Consider the following 18633-nt stretch of genomic DNA (forward strand, 5'->3'; position numbering starts at 1 on the left):
CGTGAAAGGCGCTATACAGATGTAATTTGATGTTATTGTTATGAGGAACAAGAGGGTTCAGTGTAGCAAAACCCATGGAAGCATTGATGAAAAAGATGGGAAAGGTTCTGACATAGAAAGACCCAGAAACAGATCACAAGATTTGTTTGGATGAAGAAGGCCCTTTTTCCCCATTTGACGACATCCTTCCAGAATACGCACCCATCACAGTATCAAGTTTTCTTTTAAATGAGCCAAGTGTCCTGGCCTCAACCACTGTTCCTGACAAACTGTTCCAATCATTAAGAAACACTTTCTGGTGTGTGTTCTGAAACTGGTCTTTGCACCTCACAACTCGTGTTCTCTTTTTCTATTTGCATGTTCATCTTAAAGTATACTTCTGTATACTGTAAAAGTAAATGTCTTCTATTTGACATTTACTTTTTCAATCCCATTTAAAATGTTATGCAATTCTGTAAGGTCCCCTTAATCCAACATGAAGTTGCACCTTGAAAATATTCTGACTACATTCAAACCAAATCATTCTTATCTAGATTATGAGGGAGGCCACATTTGCATGCTGTGGTCAGTGTTAGGTGTTTCAAACAGACAACAAACATTGAAGAGGTTGTAAGGAAAAACAACAAAGATGATTCTGGAAATTTAAGGTCTATGTTGTGAATGACTCTCAGAGCTGAACTTGTTCTCATTTAAAGAAGGTTATAGTGGGAAGGGGAGGAGAGGAAAGAGGAGAAGAAAAACTAAGGTGAACGTAAATTGGGCTTAGGCAGTGAGAGCTAAACTAGAAGATGAGTCAATTCTCCCCTATCTTTCTCCAGCTCTCTCTCTCTCTCCCCGTTTACAGGGGATAGGAGGTTAATGAAAGTTGAGAAAATGTATCTGGAAAATCACGCAGCAGAAAAGAGGCCAGAGATTGATGGTGGAGATGTCAGGATGGATGAATATTCTGGAAAGTTTGATTAATTACCTTTGAGATTCAGGGAATATCAACACAATTCATTTTCTCAGAACACAGAGTGGATAAGAAAGAAATCCACAATAGGGTAGGTTTTGTGTGATTAGGGGAGGAGTGGATGGGTTTTAATGTTGTTATCTTGTGCCAGTTCACAATGAGACCTTTATAACTAAGTCAAATTAGTTAGCAAGTCACTGTTGCTAAATTGATCATTCCATCATAGGCTATTTCTAGTTAATCTAATAATACCACAAGAGTTCTCTTCAGGACTGGATGAAGTGGATTTATACAAGTGCACAACAGGGTTTTGATCACTCCATTAAGTTTTATTTTTGTAACTGATGCAAAATATAAATACTTTGCAGATTTATTTTTGTATATAAAAGTCCTAGCTTTTTCCAATTGTCGCCCAATTGGAAGACAGGCAAAATATTAAAATCGTTCCCCCAAAACGACTTAGTTTGTTTTAAACTTTTATTTTATGTAGGGTGTATTCATAACTGTATAAATATGCAAAAAAAAATTGTTTCAAAGACTGAGTTTTAAGCTATAAATGCCTACTGGTCCAAAAGTCACAATAATTAGCCTCAGTGTTAATTAAACCACCTTGGTCATTGCCTTTGTGCAGATAGAGGTGATTCTGGAGCTCAAACCCAAAGCCAGTCTTGGAAGTCCTTGTCTGTATATCTGCTGTACTAAATACATCTTTAGTTTATTCAGCAACAGAATCGAAAGCAGTTGAAAACAGTGCTATTTAATCAACCTGTTATGTTTAAGGATTGTGTTGTCTGGGGTGGAGGGGAAGAAGAGAGATGAACAGATAGAGATAAAGATAAGAATTACTTAATCTAGGCACGCTTTGGTTCATTATTACATTTTAAGTTAGGAATGTGTAAGTCTGGAAAAGTTCATTGCATTCCATCCAGTTGGTCGCAACATTAATATTCAAAACACAACACATTGGCAATTAAAATCAACCAGCTGAAAGTACTAGAAAAGTATTTTTTTCAAAAGTATGATCAAGACCGAAGGGAGAATGATTCTTCCTGAAAGTGAATCAGAAGAAACTACAACCACGATTCAATTAAAATGTATGGCAAAGTATTGCATTGAAAATACCTCACTGACCATATTCTGGGGTAACTTGCATGTAATAATAAAAAGTTTCTGATTTTACAAGCAAAAGGATACGATCTTTCTAACTTTTAATGACTAAATGTTAAAAGTTCGACATCACCACTGACCTGTGTTGATCTCCTTGTCTGCCTTGCTTGCCTGGAACGAGCTTTTCTCTGTGACTCAGCCTCCTCATCTCTGACAGGCGTGAGATAGGATCTGAAATATGTCAACACAGAGATCACTTTTTTTTAAAAAAAGTATGCTTCTAAAGAGCTCTGCACAGTGATTTGGTCTGTTCCTTCAATTTAAGTAATGAAAGCAGCGCTATCACTCAAACTTTATTCACACTTTATGCACAGGATAACCATTTTAGCAGGTCAGTAGACATAATGGAAACTGTTTTTCAAATAGGTTAACTTATCAACATCCTAAATTAATAAATAGTGTTTTTTTAAACAAGATATGTACAGTAATACATCTCAACCAGCATGCAATCAAGTCAATCCTTTCCTCATCGCAAGCGTACTACTACCTTGTCTTCCAACAGGCAATATTTCCTATTTGTTACAACACACACAAAAAAATCTGAATTGAGAAAACGGGTTCTGTTTTAAGACTTGTTCAAGAGAGTGCCCAGGTTAAATTCAACGCAAACATGTATTTTAATTACGAGTAGGAACAAACACGCTCCTTTAATAATAAATTGTCACTTTTATAATAAATCAGAAGCTCCAAGCAATTAAGAGTTAAAAAAAACAAAACTATACCTCTCTATGTAAGCCTGCATCTTGGTTTCAAGGTCAGGACAAGAACGCTTACAGAAAGGTGCTGCTTTGCAGCAGACTGCAGGAACTATGTGTAATCTCAATGGAAGACAAGCAAACCCTTGCATTATGCTAGATATCGCTGAGCCTGCGAGTGAGAAATAACTATGTGAACGCTGCAGCTCGGCAGGACGTGACATCACATGAGCTTTCAAAATGTCTGAACCTTTAACACTGAAGTTAGCAACTTGTATTATCTGTCCCCCAAATTACTGAATAATCAGAATTTTTCCATCACATGCCACAATGCACAAGTATAAAACATAGTAAAAATGCTTGTGGAATGAAATAAGCTCATACGTAATTATATTCATTTATTAAACCAGTCCAAGGTTTTCTTTCAAACAAAATTCCACCAAAGTGTTTTAAATGTCGTTGCAGACTGAGAACTATCTGATCTTGCAAGGAGGTATTTGGCAAGAACAACGTACTTGTTGTTTCTATGTCTAATTGGGCACCAAAGCAAAGGAGTTCAAGATGGAAGTTATTTAAATGAATATTGCTTACTCAAATTGGTCACTATCAAACTAGCTAATCTGTTGTAGTTCATTTTACTGTGTTACTTTTATTTCAGGACTAGACTGAATTCTAACCCTGCTGTGATTACAATTCATTCTTTTGTGTGACCCTCTTCCTGCATAAGTGCACAGATGTCACAGTAATGATTATAAAAGTAGCCATATAAGCTTAAAGGTTGTAAAAATATTCGTGTTCAAATAATTAATGTAAATTACTCAAGCTTAGTTTCCACCTGAATGTCCCAATAGGACTACTGCCTTATAACTATTCCGACATTATAATAATGAAATATTTTCTATATTGAATCTGAATGCTGAAAAAATATTGTTCATATAAATGATTTATAAAGCTTTTTTTCAAATACCAACTGAAAATAGAGTAAATTTTCACTTCAAATTTTGGAAAACTTGCAGAACGTTTATGCAGTAGTATTCAATCAATTATTTGTTCACACCAGCCTCTTGTACAAATTCATTGTGCTCAAACTTTAAATCTCAGCTTTAAAAGGAAAAGGAATCACATTTCCACCTTAAGAACATAAGAATTTGCTAGGCGAAAGAAAACCAAGGTCCATCTATTTCGCCTTCCACCATCTTGGCAGTTGCTTGACATGTCGTGTCCTATACTACTAACCCCATGTGAACAGCACTATATTGTTGTAGTTGTATACTCTCAATCACTGCAGTATCCTTTTTATACTGAGTGACCAGAACTGCACACAGTATTCCAAGTGTGGTTGTGCCGATGATTTAGAAAGTGGCAGAATTACTCCACTATTTCGGCTCAATATTGCCCTTTTAATAATAATAATCCTTGAATTTGATATAGCGCCCTATCACGTTTTCAAGGTGCCTCAGAGTGCTTCACAGAATATACTGTAAAGCGAATTGACTGTATATTTTGTGGGCAAAATGCAGCAGCCAATTACACACAGCAGTATCCCACAAACAATTGTGGACTGAATGACCAATATTTCTTTGAAGGAATTATAATATAACCCCTGGAAGTACGATCCGATCCGCGAATCGACTAACAATCAGGTTCCTACTTACTGCTAGGTAACCAGAGACGTGTGGAGTAAGAAAAATTGCTCAACGTTTCACCCTGCCGGGAATCAAACCCAGGTCTCTTGCTTGCGAGGCGAGTGCTCTAACCACTGAGCTACAGGACTCCACGTACAGCCCAGCATCTGGTTTGCCTTACTCACTGCTACTGAGCACCTTCACTTACAAAAGTCAAAAAGGCCATGTCATTAACAGCAACTAAGTAACCCGCTATCTACAAAGTAAAACGTCACCGTTACAAACTATTTTGCAACATGCGGTTACACTTAAGATGCCAGGAAATTTATATCAGGAGTACATGCTTCCAGTTACTGCTTTCTCCGCTGATGCTGTGGAAAGGTTTCTCAATGAAATCCAAGCTGACACGAGTTTTATCTGAGTAAGATTAGCTGTAGGCCATTGATGAAGCCTTTTATAGTAAGGTGTCACTGGATGGCGCATTGTACCAACAGCAAAATCCAACGACATTGTAATCTTGCCCAGATTTAGGTCTCATCTGCATGCCTATATGAGGAAAGGTCAGCCAGCATCCACGAGAAGAATGAATCATTACACTGACAATTTACAGCAAGCCTTTATCACAATGTAGTCTGCAGATCCTCATTCCATTGGGAACTTCAAAGACCAGATAAGATGTCATATTTACAGAAAACACTCACTTGAAATTGACAGCTGGATGTAAAATAAAGTACTGAGGAAAGAAAAATATGATCTCACAATCTTAACATCCATTCCCCAAAAAGGTTCCTATTAAAATGTTTAACGGCAATTATTTTGTTCACGTGAGCTGAGGAGTCCTGTAACTCAGTGGTTCGAGACACCTGGGTTCAATTCCAGGCAGAAGGCGAAACCTTGGGCAAGTTTCCTTACTCCACACACCTAATAATAATCCCTCCAAAACAAAAAAAAATAAATTGGTCATTTTCAATCTACAATTGATTGTGCAACGCTGCTGTGCGCAATTGGCTGTCGCATTTTACCCACAAATATACGGTCAATTCACTTTAGTCTATTCAGTGAAGCGCTTTGAGATGTCGAGAAGACATGAAAAGCGCTATATCAAATGCAAGGATTATTATTATAATTATTATTACCAACATTATATTAGTGTGCTATACTGATTGATGGAATACTAGTTCTCCTCTGACATTCCTGAGTGTATTTTTATGCCACTCAGGCACTAAGAGATTTTGAGGGCATGAAGAAGGTTACGTAGCAACTTTTACAGAACCTACAGGGAGAACCATTAAGGTTATTGTGAGCCACTGCATTTTTCACTGAACAAACTGTACTGAAACACCAGACAATACTTTATCACCATAGAAACTGATAGCCGATTAAAAAATTAAGTGACTGTACACCTGAGATCTTCAAGTTAGTACATCCGAGATTTCTGCTGCTGATCTTTACAAGCAAACCATTCCAACCAAGTTAAAAATAAATTACAAATTTAGAACAAGTAGGTCCCTATACCTATAATAATTGAGCTAGAAAATAACCATCAGATTCATCACAATGCTCTTTGCATACCAGCTACTACTTATCAGAATACAACGTCCTTAATCTGTGATGTTTGCTGAGGTTTTACTTGAATAAAGGGGGGGGGAAATGTTTTTACTCATCTCCAAGATCTTTAAAAAATTAAATATTCATTCAATAACCTGGATGCAATTATTTTCCCCTCCCCAATAAACTGGTTGTTCTGGCAACCAGTCTGGCTGTCTCACAACTACATAAAGGGTTTGGTGCACACTTGGGAGTTTCAAAATTAATTATAAATATACAACAGCTCAGTGCATGAGAATCATGAAGTTGGCTCAGCCCAGGCCACATGCAATCAATCCACAAACATTTTAGTTGAGCTGGGGGCAAGGAGCAATGCTGGGAAGAGTAGTCTGGTGTGGGCTGAGGGAGGAGCTCAGGGAGATATAAAGGCGTTCCCACTTGAAACTGTGTGAGAGTTAGATGAAATGTATGTTAGGCGTGGTTGGTCAACCCAACATTTGACGTTGTGGAATTTTTTAATTAAAAGTTAGGCTTAGCTATACTGAGAGGCTTGGTAGACTGGGTTATATTCCTTAGACAAGACAAGGTCAAGGGGTGACTTGATTGAGGTATTTAAAACATTAGGAGGAATTGACAGGTTAGATAGTGGATGATTGTTCCTCTTGGTAGAAGGATTCATTACAATGGGACATAGTCTCACAATCAAATGACAAAAGGAAGACACAGACATTGGCTGCAATTGTGGTGTACACACAGAATGTTCTTCTTCATTCCTCTTCTTCCTCCCCTGATCTCCCTTCAAAATCATTTACTGTTAAACAGTCAAATTGAAGTTCTATTTGCATGTAGTTACTGATAAAATGCTCAGCAGCCTTTATTTACCTGCAGAAGCATAATCACCTGGAACATTGCTTTGAATGCAAAATCCTTTCTGGTTCTTACAATGCTGCTTTCCTGTGCTGTAGGTAAGAGGTGTACAAATATAACTCAATCTTTGCTTTTCCTTTCACATGCTGGGGAAGCATCTCATGTTACCCCCAAAAAACATGTGTGGTGTATTGCGTTGAACATGATTTGGTATTGGAACATGATTTGGTATTGGAAAGAAGGCATATTCCAAGGTTTTAAAAAAAATCCATGTATAAATGGAACTGTGATTCACAACTATACTGTAAATGCTAAATCGAACAGAACGAAATAATTCACAGTGCTATTAGATTTCGAAATGTAAACAGGAAAGATGTGAAATAAGAAAATGTGAATAGAATTAAAGCAGATTCAGAATCAACCAAACGCCGTCTTCCCCTCAAATTTGTCTGGAGTATTCATTTTCTAGACACTCTCAACTTGATGTATAGCGAGATACACATTAATATTTCACTAAATTGAGATGTGTCTGAGAAATAAATAGCATCCTCTAAAACAGTGGTGGGCAATCTTTATGGCAGGTCNAAAAAAGTCCTTTTTTTAAGTTTATAAAAAAGTTATATCGTGACCGATTGAACGCAGACTTACCTAAACTCGTGTGAATGTTTGAGGGGCTGCTTCTTGACCAACCTGCAGAATACTTCTGGCCCACAAGCCACAAGTTGGCCACCACTGTTCTAAAAGTTTAAACAATCTTGCTCAACTATCAATTTATTCACAACAATACTTTAAAAGCAACACTAAATATAGACCAGGTCATACATTCAAAACCTGTTGAGTTAACTGATCTAGGACACTGGAGTTGCACAACAGCAATACCAGAATGTTATTATGGGCTTTTTTCCAACCCTAATCCTCTACCTGAAATCAGCAACTGGCAAGTCATGTTACTTTGAATCATCAATGTCTATTTGAAAGATGCTGTAACGGCACAGGGGTGTTGCAAAAGAAGTAGTCAAACCAACAGTTGTGGAACAAATCAATTTTATTTGAACCAAATACTAACCAACAAACCAGGTAAAACATGTGCAACCATAGTAAAGGATGTGAAGTCCTAGGTAGACTTAGTACGCTTTTTAAACTTCTTTAAGGTCCTCCTTCCCAATTTATAATTTGTATTTGTTTCTGGGGCTGCAGTGAACAACATTTGCTTGAGCACTGACCAAGAAGGGGCAAACGGCATTTTACTAAAGTTCCAATACAAACTAAGCTTATGACATGTAAAACTTGAGTCAATACGGCTCTCCTTCTTGGTTCTGAGCTCCTAGATATGCAGCTTCAGGATATTCTTCGGCTCTTCAGAAAGTCCAGGAAGAGAAGTGAAGTGAATTTGTGATAAAAAGGGGAAGCGGTTGCAGGGAGGGAGAATTCCTATCTGGTAATGGTCCTCCCGGGATTGTAATACCGACCAAGGAAGGACTCAAACCTGTAAGCATCAGCTGTTAATTGACCAACAAGTGACTATCCTCCTTGGGGCTGAGCTGGTTCCAAAGTGACGAGCTTGTCAACGGAATCGAGTGAGTGGTAGTGGTCTCGATATTCCGCTTCCCAAGTCAAGTGGGTCAAAAGTACCAAGTTACTGCTGATGAGAGGCCAGACAGTCTGGCTCGTCAGCAGGATTCTTTCTACACAGTACTCCAAGTAGCAAACTATAGTTTTAACTGGTTAATCTCCAAGAGTACCCCAAAGCACATTCTGCGGTCAACAAGCATTGGCTTTTGCCAATGTTATCCGGAATTTGATAAGAGGGGTACCCTGCATCTCTCCATGGAGAGAGAGAACAACAACAAATTATATTTGCAAAGCGGCTTTCCCATCAGGACGTCCCAAAGCGCTGGGCAGTCAGGGATCAACACCCGAGCTGGTGGTTGGGATCAGGAGGGGTGGAGGGCGGGAAAGGTAGAGGTAGGAGGGTGACTGAAGGCACTGTCGAAGAGGAGGGTCTTGAGGCAGTATTAAAGGAACATTCCAAACACAAGGAAATTTACATATTTAGGTGGTATGCATACGTGCTCACTTCCTTCAGCCGACCATTATCGGCCAAGGTTTTAACCATTATATCCCTACCCTCTTACACCTCCTCACTAAATCCTTCCACATTGCCCCTCTTGTCTTAAAAGCCTCTTGAAAACTTACCTCTTCGCCAACAATCACCTCCCTTATCCACCCACCCTCCCTGCTTGGTGTCCAGCATATAGTAGTCTCTGTAAAGGCCTTTGAGATTTACCTCAACTGAAAGGCACAAGTGATAAAAAGCAGGTTTGACAAAAGGTCATCGACCTGAAATGCTAACTTACTTTCCTCTCTCCATAGATGCTGCCTGACCTGTTGAGCAATCCTAGTGACTTCTGTTTTTTATATAAATACAAGTTGTTGCTCCACCGTGGATATTGAAAGTGAATTATTGTAAGTTAAAGTGAAACAAGAAGCCAACAAGCAGTTTTGGTAGTTCAGTTCCTTAGCCATGTGAATCCGCAGAACTCCAGGGCACTGCTGATGATAGACCAGCCAGCCTGGCTCATTGACAGGACTTGGAATGGCAGACCTGTCACTGAGTGCAGGGACTTTTCCTACTCAGCTCCTGTTAACTCTGCAAGCCAAAGTCTTAATTTATAGGGTAGTCCTAACTGGACAAGCGACAAGAAAGCTTTCCAGATAGTATGTGGGTTTTTTAGGTGATTGGACTCCAGCAGTACCCCAACACGCATTCTGGAGTTCCAAACCTTGGATCTTGCCAATCTGTACTTAATACGCTCGGGAATAAGGTAAGCAGAATGCAACACTCCAGGGAGAGAGTGTGAATTCCATTCCAATAAATATCTGGAAAATTTCCATGTATAAGTGGAATAGGTGGAGCTCTCAATTTGTTTTGGATACTTGGCGTATAGTAACCAAATGACACCCTGCTGTATAGTGATACCATGCTGACCAAGAAAACTTTGGATTGATCATAATTCAGTTAGAAAAACCTTGCAACAACTGTGTGTTATTAATAATGTTAGTAGTAACCAAACACAGATTTAATAGACTAAATGAACTGGACAAAGATACGAAGACAACGATTAAAGCAAGCATAAAAGTTGAGATGGCTTAGAAATCTTGCATTAGGCATTTCCTTTAAATACTTGTTTGTATAAGTCGTTACATACATTCCTTTATATACTTGTTTAATACAAGTATTAAAATCAGGCTGTGGTATTACCAGAAAACACGAGAAAGCATACCTTTCGTGTTAAGTCTTACCTGCCCTGTTGGTTGATTGTGGTGGAAGCAACACTATTTAAGATGGAGGAAGAGGAGGAGGGAGAGGTGATGGCAGTTCGACTGGGTTGCTGGCCTGCAGCTGAGGTAAATGTTGCTATAGCAGTAGCTGAAGTGACTGAGGTTGTGATGGGAATGACTGAAATGGAGGAACTGTTGAATTCATCTTTTCTTCTGCCGAATGAGGCACTGGTAACAGTTGACACTTGGGTAAGAATGGATAACTGAAGGAAACTATGCTACATGCACTTAATTATTAACTATATGCTTGCAATTTGATTCCCTTTCACCCGAAGTTCATCTCCCTGCTACAAGAAAAACAGTCTAGTTCAAAGCATCTTCACAAAAAAGGTCACTGTTGCTCCTTGGTTGACCTGTCAAGAAGCACGCTCAGATAGTATAGGAGGGTAAGCTTGGCTTGCTTTCTCCTTCCATAAAACTGACCAAGGTGAGACTGAACGAATGTCACGCCAGGCTAGACTGAATATTGGGGTGAGGAATCAAATACCCCCAGAGTAGTTATTACTAGGGTGAGGGGGGAGGGGGAAAAAATCTGGAATGGAATTTCCGGCTAAGCGTAATTATACCGCTGGTACGAGCATTTATCGGCACTGAAAAATGCCGGTACCAACATTGTAATTGTTTGAATCCCGCGAGCAGAAGATACCAAATACACTATCTTCTACTCATGGGATTCAAACTAAGTCAAAGTCGATACCACTGGTACCTGAAGGTCAGCAAGAATGGTCGGGGTGGGATGTGGGGCAGTGGGCTGGCGAGAATCTGCACACAATTGGGGCCACAGATTTTTTTTGTTAATTTTCCATTTTGGGCCTAGTCCGGCTAGTTTCAAATTGGGGACACGGAGTCCACCGGGGGCCATTGTATAAAACTGTAGTAGCTGACTAGGTGCAAGTAATATAAAGGGAAAGCTCATTTGCTTCATCCAGGTTGGATGTATAATATCTTGTATGATCCCCTATGTTGTTGCTTCAGTTGATCCATGTATGTAAATGTTGTCAATCTTCTGGTAACGATTGCAAACTATTCATATTTTAAGAAACTGAAATCATAAATGTTTCGTCTCAACAAGTACACACAGATTACTTTAGATACTTTCATCAGAAAAGGCTGCTTATATAAACGGTTTAAAATATTTTATAAAGCCTTACTTAAATCTACATAATGGAAACGTGTGTTTGCTCACCTTCTCTGATAGGAAGGTAATATGTTTGTATTCGATGAGTTTAGTGAAGTGCCTCCTTCATTTCCGACATGATTTACATCCTTTAAATCATCCTTCCACTGCCGCCGGGTGTAAGAACCACTTCGTACGAGACTGGCTGCAGATTCCCTGCAAGCATAAAACGTTTCACGCAACATACAGTTTGCACTACAATTATATTATAATTTTAGGTCCATTGACCTGATCAAAATATTTTCTGAATTAATACAAGAACTTAACAAAACAGTTATTCAAATTTTTTTTTTACTTTGCCAGCTTCAAATGATTACATTTGTGCTGTGTATATTTTGGAACAATATTTTTTGCAGCATTAATCAGTGTGTAGCTTCTGAAAAGCCAGGCAAAGTGCCTTCTCTGTCATAACCTGGATCTGGAAAGGAATTACCTTTTACTCATAATGTAACAATTATATTTGTAAACAAAAGTATAGGTTTTCTAAAAATTATACTTTGGAAAAGCACAATTTAAAATTCCATTTACTTATAACAGTTGACATGCTACAGTGTGATTTTACTGCAAAACAACCCATACCTATTTTCTTTCTCTTCAATATCGGATGTGCTGTGCAGCCTTCTGGTTGGTATTGTTGGTGCAACATATACAAGCCTGGTTTTATTATCTTTATCCTGCATGATTAAACCAAAAAGTTCAGTGAGTTTGGTTATTGTTCCCATATTTAGAACAATCAGCATTACTATTCACAGAAGTCTTAAATTTTTATACCACTTATGGCAGGAGGAAGGAAGGTATTCAAAGCTTTTTACAAAAAGCCTGCATTACATGGTGCTTTCATGTATAATAGCAACTCATAAGCTAGACCAATAGAAAACTACAGCTGCAATTTTCTGTGGAATCTGCTAAAAACACCCTCTGCTAAAATCAGCAACCCCTGTTATAAACAAACACCCCTTCGCTAAAAAACTGGAAACAAAAATTAAGTTTTCTCGTCACCCGGGCCTTTGCGCTGCTGCCGGCTGTTTAATCGAAGCCGCTACTGCGGGAGAAGCGATTTCGGATGCACCTGCGCAGTGTGGCGCGAGCATGAAATCAGCTTCGCTCCACTCTTTGGTCCCACTGTTATGATTGTCTGAATGTCTCTTTCTCCTCTGTTTGTGCGTATCTCTCTCTCCTCTGTATGCGTGTGTATTTCAGTGTCTCTCTCTGTGCGAGGGTGTCTCTCTCCTCTGCCTGTGTGCAACCATATGTGTGTGTCTATAAAGTGTCTGTGTGTGTGTCTCTCTGTATCTGTGTGTGTCTCTGTCTGTATGTGTGTGTGTGTCTGTATGCGTGTGTGTTTCTGTATGTGTGTGTGTCTCTCTCTTTGTATCTGTGTGTGTGTATGTGTGTCACTCTGTGAATGTGTGTCTCTCTCTGTGCGGTGGAGGGCCCTGAGAGGCAGGAAAGTGGGGACCTCCTGTAAATCCAGTCAGAACACTGGCAAGAGCAATGATGTTTTTTGGCAGATCTCCAGGCCCTTCAGGCCTGCACTGGTGTCAAATTTCTCTGCAATTTCCCACAAAATTTGTTGAATTTACCTCACAATTTTTGGCAAATATTTCCGTAATTTTCTATTGGCCCTGGTCATAAGCTCTCTACAGATGAAGTACAGTGGAAAAGGGAGTAGGGAGAAGTGGTCAACAAAGTAGGTCTTTAGAAAGGTTTTGAAAATAGGGAGAGAGGGCAAGTTAAATCAAGTCTAGAGGTGCTAAAGTTGTGGGTGAGGGCGTCAACATTGTGCTGAGCAGTATATGTCTCTCCAGAGAGAGAATGCACACTCCAATCAGAAGGGGAAATGATAATAATAATAAATTACCATGCATATGCGGAAATTTCAGCAGGTTGGTTTGTTTACTCTTAAGCATGACATTGGGTTTACTTTGTCAGATACTTAGGTGACTAAAAATTCTGCATTGTTTTCGTATCCACAATGAAACTGGACCCAATTTGTATAGATGATCAGTTCTTCACTATTCAAATTGAATCTCCTCTGGTCAATCTGAATGCAAAATTACAATCAACACCATTTTGCACTGGTAAACTTCTTGATACCTGCCCAGGTCATACGTACTATGTTATTCAGTTTAGTGCTTCAGTTCTCAAGGCTGAGGATATGATTACATCTCTTCAAGCCTCATCAATAAGACAGATGGTCAACCAACATTGCCTTGGATGATTTATTACTGCCTAGAAGATGGTTCAACCTCAAAGAAACACCATTACTGCATCCACTCCACAAACAGAACAAAGAGCAAATCCACAGCACATTCTTAAGCTCCATTTTGAAAATCTTGAACTCAAAATAGTTAAGCGATAAATGTTTGCTCCACAGAAATAGTATTTTGAGATAAATATGAATATAGCTCTAGAAATTTATAAATTCAAACAAGTTTGAAAACAAGAGCAATATGCATTCATATAAAGTACCCTTCACATGAATAGCATCTCAAGAGCGCTTGAACAAACACCCTTAGCAGCCTTGTTATGTTGCAGCAATTAATTTGTGTCACATTCTACAAAAAAGTGTACAAAATTAGAATAAATTGCAATTATAATGTACCTTTTCTTTTTCCTTGTTATCAAATATAGTTGAAAGGCGGGGACTTGAAGCAGATCGGATAATCCCAAAGGCTTCCTTTTCCTTTAGTGCTTCTCGGGAACCACTGGTGTCGCTCAGTGCATCATGGCTCCCTGTTTTTCTCAGACCCAGTCTCCAAGATGCTGGAGACTCATCCTTACTTCCTCCTCTTTGGCAGTAGGTTTAATGAAAGGGCTAATCACCTGCGAAAAAAATATACAAACTAAGTACAGTAAAACTCACATAATATTGACTTATGATTTATGCAAAGTCCAAGTTACTTATATAAATCATATAAAATCTGATTTAATTAACAATCCACACTGCGCATGCGTAATTCAATGCAACCAGTAAGGTTGTATGTGGTACTTTATCATAACAGCTAGTAAATACGCATGCAGCGACTGATCAAGACTACGTTGCCCACGACTCAATGCGTTTTGATCCATTGCCGCATTCATACTTACCGGCAAACATTGATATTGCAGGCATTAAATTGTGAAAAACATTTTTTGTACACAAAAAGCCTGCATCACATTTCTCAAATAAAACAATGTTGAAATGATATTTCACTTAAGGTAAAGTAGTGAGTATGAACCGAAAGATAGCTGAGTGCAAAAGGCAGGGATCAATAAGAGTGGTAAGCAAGCACCTTTAATCTATATTTTAAAGATTCTCTCACCCCACCCCTACCCAAACTGCTTTGGTAAAATAAAGAGCCCTCATAATCAGGACTAGTTCTGAAATTGTCAGTATGAGGAAGCTAAATTAACATTCATGAATCTACATTAATAATAAAGCTTCTTGGTTTGAGTATAGATTAAGCATATTAATTATTTTGTCCAACTGCTGATGCAAAATCCACCAATTACACCACCAGCTCTTACTGTTGAAGAATATTCAAACAGAAAGACAAACATAAGGGGAAAAAAAAGAGAAGGTAAATATCAGTGATGCCTTACCTTTCTTGCTGTAGGAGCTGTATATCGAGCAAACTGCCCTACCGTGGTGGCTAGCTGTGAGTTGCTGCTGTTCAGTTTGCTGTTTATATTATTTTTAGCAGTCGACTTCATTTTTTCTACAAAGAATAACAACATCTTAATAAATTGCATGCATGGTGTAAACTGGGTATGTTCATGTTGGAAAAGAGAAGGTTGAACGGTTATATGATTGCTGTTTTTAAGATTCTAAAGGGACTAGATATTGTAGACCACCTTGTACAGAACGGTGGAACCCAGAGGACACAACCTGCAATTGAAGGGGGTAATTTCAAAATTAAACTGCGGAAACACAATTTCAGTGAATGAGTGGTAAATCTATCGAAAGACTCCCTAAGGAGACAATGGAAGCAGAAAGTGTCAATTCATTCAGATACAAATTAGATAGATTTCTTTTAGAAAACAATATTTTGGGATATCGTACATGAGGGATTTGAGACAAGTGTAGAATGCTTGGTAGAACCGGGCAACTTTGGATCTAAGATTCCCAAAGCTTTCTACTCGGTTGTAGACTAATCCATACAGAATTAATTGCTATCAACATCTCCATTATTGTAACAAGCGACGACCAGGATGGCAGAAGGCGAACTAGATGGACCTTAGCCTTTTATCATCTAGGAATTACTATGGTGTAAATTCACAACTACAGCTTCTGTAAACATTCTTTTTTTAGAGATGCATATTATAGCATATCATCACTAAAGAAGGTTCTTCGGTCTAATTGATCTCACACCACGTGAATACTCGCCCAACTGTTTTCCACTTTTAGCATCAAGCAGTTTCTCAATCGAGTCCAATCTTTCCTGGTAAGTCATTACAGATCCTGGTGCACCGCACCTAACACCTACCTAGCCTATTTAACCTTCCCTTCAGCCATTTATGAATCCATGTCCATGTCTTATCCTTGATACCCAGTGACATTGGGTCAATGCAGCTAGCAGGGCAGATTTTGCGTTGAGTGTATAGATTAGGTTGTGCATTCTCCTGGTGCACACCTGATGTATAATTAATAGTTCACTGTAATGTGAAGACTTTGTTGTCTGCTATCACATCAATTCCATGCATGATCTTGAAGATTTCAATAAGATCGCCCTCTACACCAATAAACAGGTCAGGTTCACATTAATCATTAACTTTTTTTTAAATTCCTGCCTTGGTGTGTGATCAGCTTACCTGTAGCTGCTTCAGATTCAGAATCAGAGCCATCATCATCTTCCTCAGAACTGGAACTACTCGATTCATCTTTTTTGCTCTCTTCCACTTCATCAGGCTTTTCTGGCTCAAGCGATTTGTGCTTCATTTCCTTCTCTTCGGAAAGTAGATTGTCTTTACTAGGATATTGATGAAATGTAATTTAAATAATTAAAAAATAGAGCATGGACACATAGCCTGAAGAATATAACACTGAATGGGAATGAAGCAGAGGGATCTGGAGAACAAATACATACATCACAAAAAGTGGGACAGCAGGTACAAAAAGCCACCAGAGAGGCAAATGATGTTCTGGATTTTATAAACTGAGGTATTTAATATTACAGAGAATTAAACAATTCCAATTGGAATTTAAATTGGTTAGCCCACAATTAGCGCTGCATTGAGCTACAGACTCCCTATTGTAATAAGGATATCAGAGATGGGTACAATGCAGATTCACCAGGATGATATTGCGCATGTGGAATATACAGGGTAACCCTGTTAAGAAAACACTTGTCAGAACATGCAGTGTGGGTCCACAGTGTTGTACATTTTCAACTTGAACTAGTCATGACCATTCTTAACATTCTGCACAGGAAACCAGCTGGTTCACACCGAAAGCCGGAGTGAAATTATTGGCAGTCTAATAACCTAAAAGTGTCAGCCAATCTTTTTGCTGATCTCTTATAAACGCAGCGTCTAATTTTTAGATCCAAAACAATGTTATACTGTACTTAGAAAGAGAAGCTGGATAAATAGGATTGTTTTCCTATTTATTCCACTGGAGCAGAGGAGATTGAGAAGGGTTGTTTACGATTCTAAATGGCATGACAGGTAAATGAGGGAAAAACGGAAACCAGAAAAACGATCCTGTAATTGGGCATCAGTAACAAAGGGAAAGTTCTCAGAGTTAACAAAATTGCAGGGAGGGAGGAGAAGGTAGAAACAATGTCTTTAATCAAAGTTTTTGTAAGGTATGATATTTATCAAATATGGCTCTGGAATTAAAATTAATAGAATAATTCAAAAGAGAACTGTATTAAAGCTATAAAAAATTAAGTAATACGGGAAAGAGCTAGAAAGTGGGATTAATGGAGTGATTCCTGGTTTTCTTTTCTTCATCCCGTGAGTATAAGAGATCTTTTAAGCACAAGTAAAACTTTGCTTTTAAGTATACTGACTTATGATAAATTAGTATATGCAAAGCCAGAACCATTCTGATTTCTGAACTGTGTTCTCTTCAGCCAGAATGAATGGTTCATTAAAAAGTTGTTTCACCTTTGCTGCAAGACTCGCCAGGATGGATACCGGTGTCACCATAAGCTTCAAAACTAAAAATAGACTTTTTAATATTTCAGAGAAAATCAAACTGTCATTAATTCTATATACCTTAAGTGTGGTTTGCAGTTCACAGTTGACTCAATTAACGTTGACCGCACAGCTCGTTTCTCAGTGCGAAGCTGCCACAGGGAAAATTACATGGTCAGAATTGTTTCATGGTCACACACTGAACATTCTTCAAATATTAAATCTCTGTAAATAGCAATTTTGCTTAAAGAGTATCAATTGGATATGTGGTGGTAATTGCACAGTTTCTACCTCTCTCCCAGTTTAGGCATTTTACCCACTTTTATTGAAATGCTAACTCAATGAAAAACTTTTAATCTGGAGCCACATAATCCACTGGATCAAATATCACATGGCCAAGACAATCTTTCTATTTCAGCGTTCTGCAAGGAACTATTCTCTGCAATAAAACATTGTGTGTAATCTACACTAAAAACATATGTACACATGAATCCAAACCACCAAACTAACTGAACTGAAATGTTTTCTCTAGATTCTCTAGATTTCACAGCTTTTTCCTGCAATGTGCGACCTTTGCACTGAATTGCAACCAGTTTATAAATGCTGAAATTTCACAAAAATAACTTTGGGGACACTTTTATTCATTTATATCTGCACAAAATTTGGCGAGTTACGGGCACCCCTTCATTCCAAGATCTTACTTGCAACTCCTTGGTTGAAGTCATCTCCATATGAGTCAACATCCAAAACACTTGTGTATACATTTATGTGCAACATGCAGGCAGTTAAAAACCCTCACAAGATCACAATATTGGTTCGGATGAAGAAGGCCCTTGGCCCATCTGACCTCATTCTTCCAGAATACCCACCCTACTGTCCTCCCATCACAACATCAACCTGCTTTTTAAATGAGTCTGGTGTGCTGGCCTCAACTGCCCTCCCTGGTAACCTGTTCCAGTTTACATAAGGTTACCTTCTAAGTAATGAAAAACGTCCTAATATTTGTTCCAATTCTGATCTAAAAAGCTAACTAAGCTTTCATAATTTCTTTGTAATGAAATATTTGCATCCCAATACGTCTACTCTAGGGCATGGAGAAAAATTAGACATTTCAATACAAAGCTAAGTAAGGAACAA

At 38.5% G+C, this 18633-nt stretch overlaps 1 protein-coding gene across 1 annotated transcript in view; it reads right to left on the reverse strand.

The window, feature by feature from the left end:
* Positions 1 to 14104: 14104 nt before the first annotated feature.
* Positions 14105 to 18633, reverse strand: part of LOC121848031 (protein phosphatase 1 regulatory subunit 12A-like) — a 47514-nt gene continuing 42985 nt past the window's right edge. Inside the window, exons 7-10 of the mRNA XM_042342229.1 lie at positions 17578 to 17648; positions 16168 to 16325; positions 14959 to 15074; positions 14105 to 14199 (exon numbers count right to left, since the gene is read on the reverse strand). Coding sequence (XP_042198163.1) covers positions 14119 to 14199; positions 14959 to 15074; positions 16168 to 16325; positions 17578 to 17648 — 426 coding nt within the window. The 3' untranslated portion in view covers positions 14105 to 14118. The remainder of the gene's footprint in view (positions 14200 to 14958; positions 15075 to 16167; positions 16326 to 17577; positions 17649 to 18633) is intronic.

This window comes from Callorhinchus milii, unplaced genomic scaffold, assembly GCF_018977255.1.
Source record: "Callorhinchus milii isolate IMCB2004 unplaced genomic scaffold, IMCB_Cmil_1.0 Scaffold19, whole genome shotgun sequence".
In the NCBI taxonomy this organism is placed as follows: domain Eukaryota; kingdom Metazoa; phylum Chordata; class Chondrichthyes; order Chimaeriformes; family Callorhinchidae; genus Callorhinchus; species Callorhinchus milii.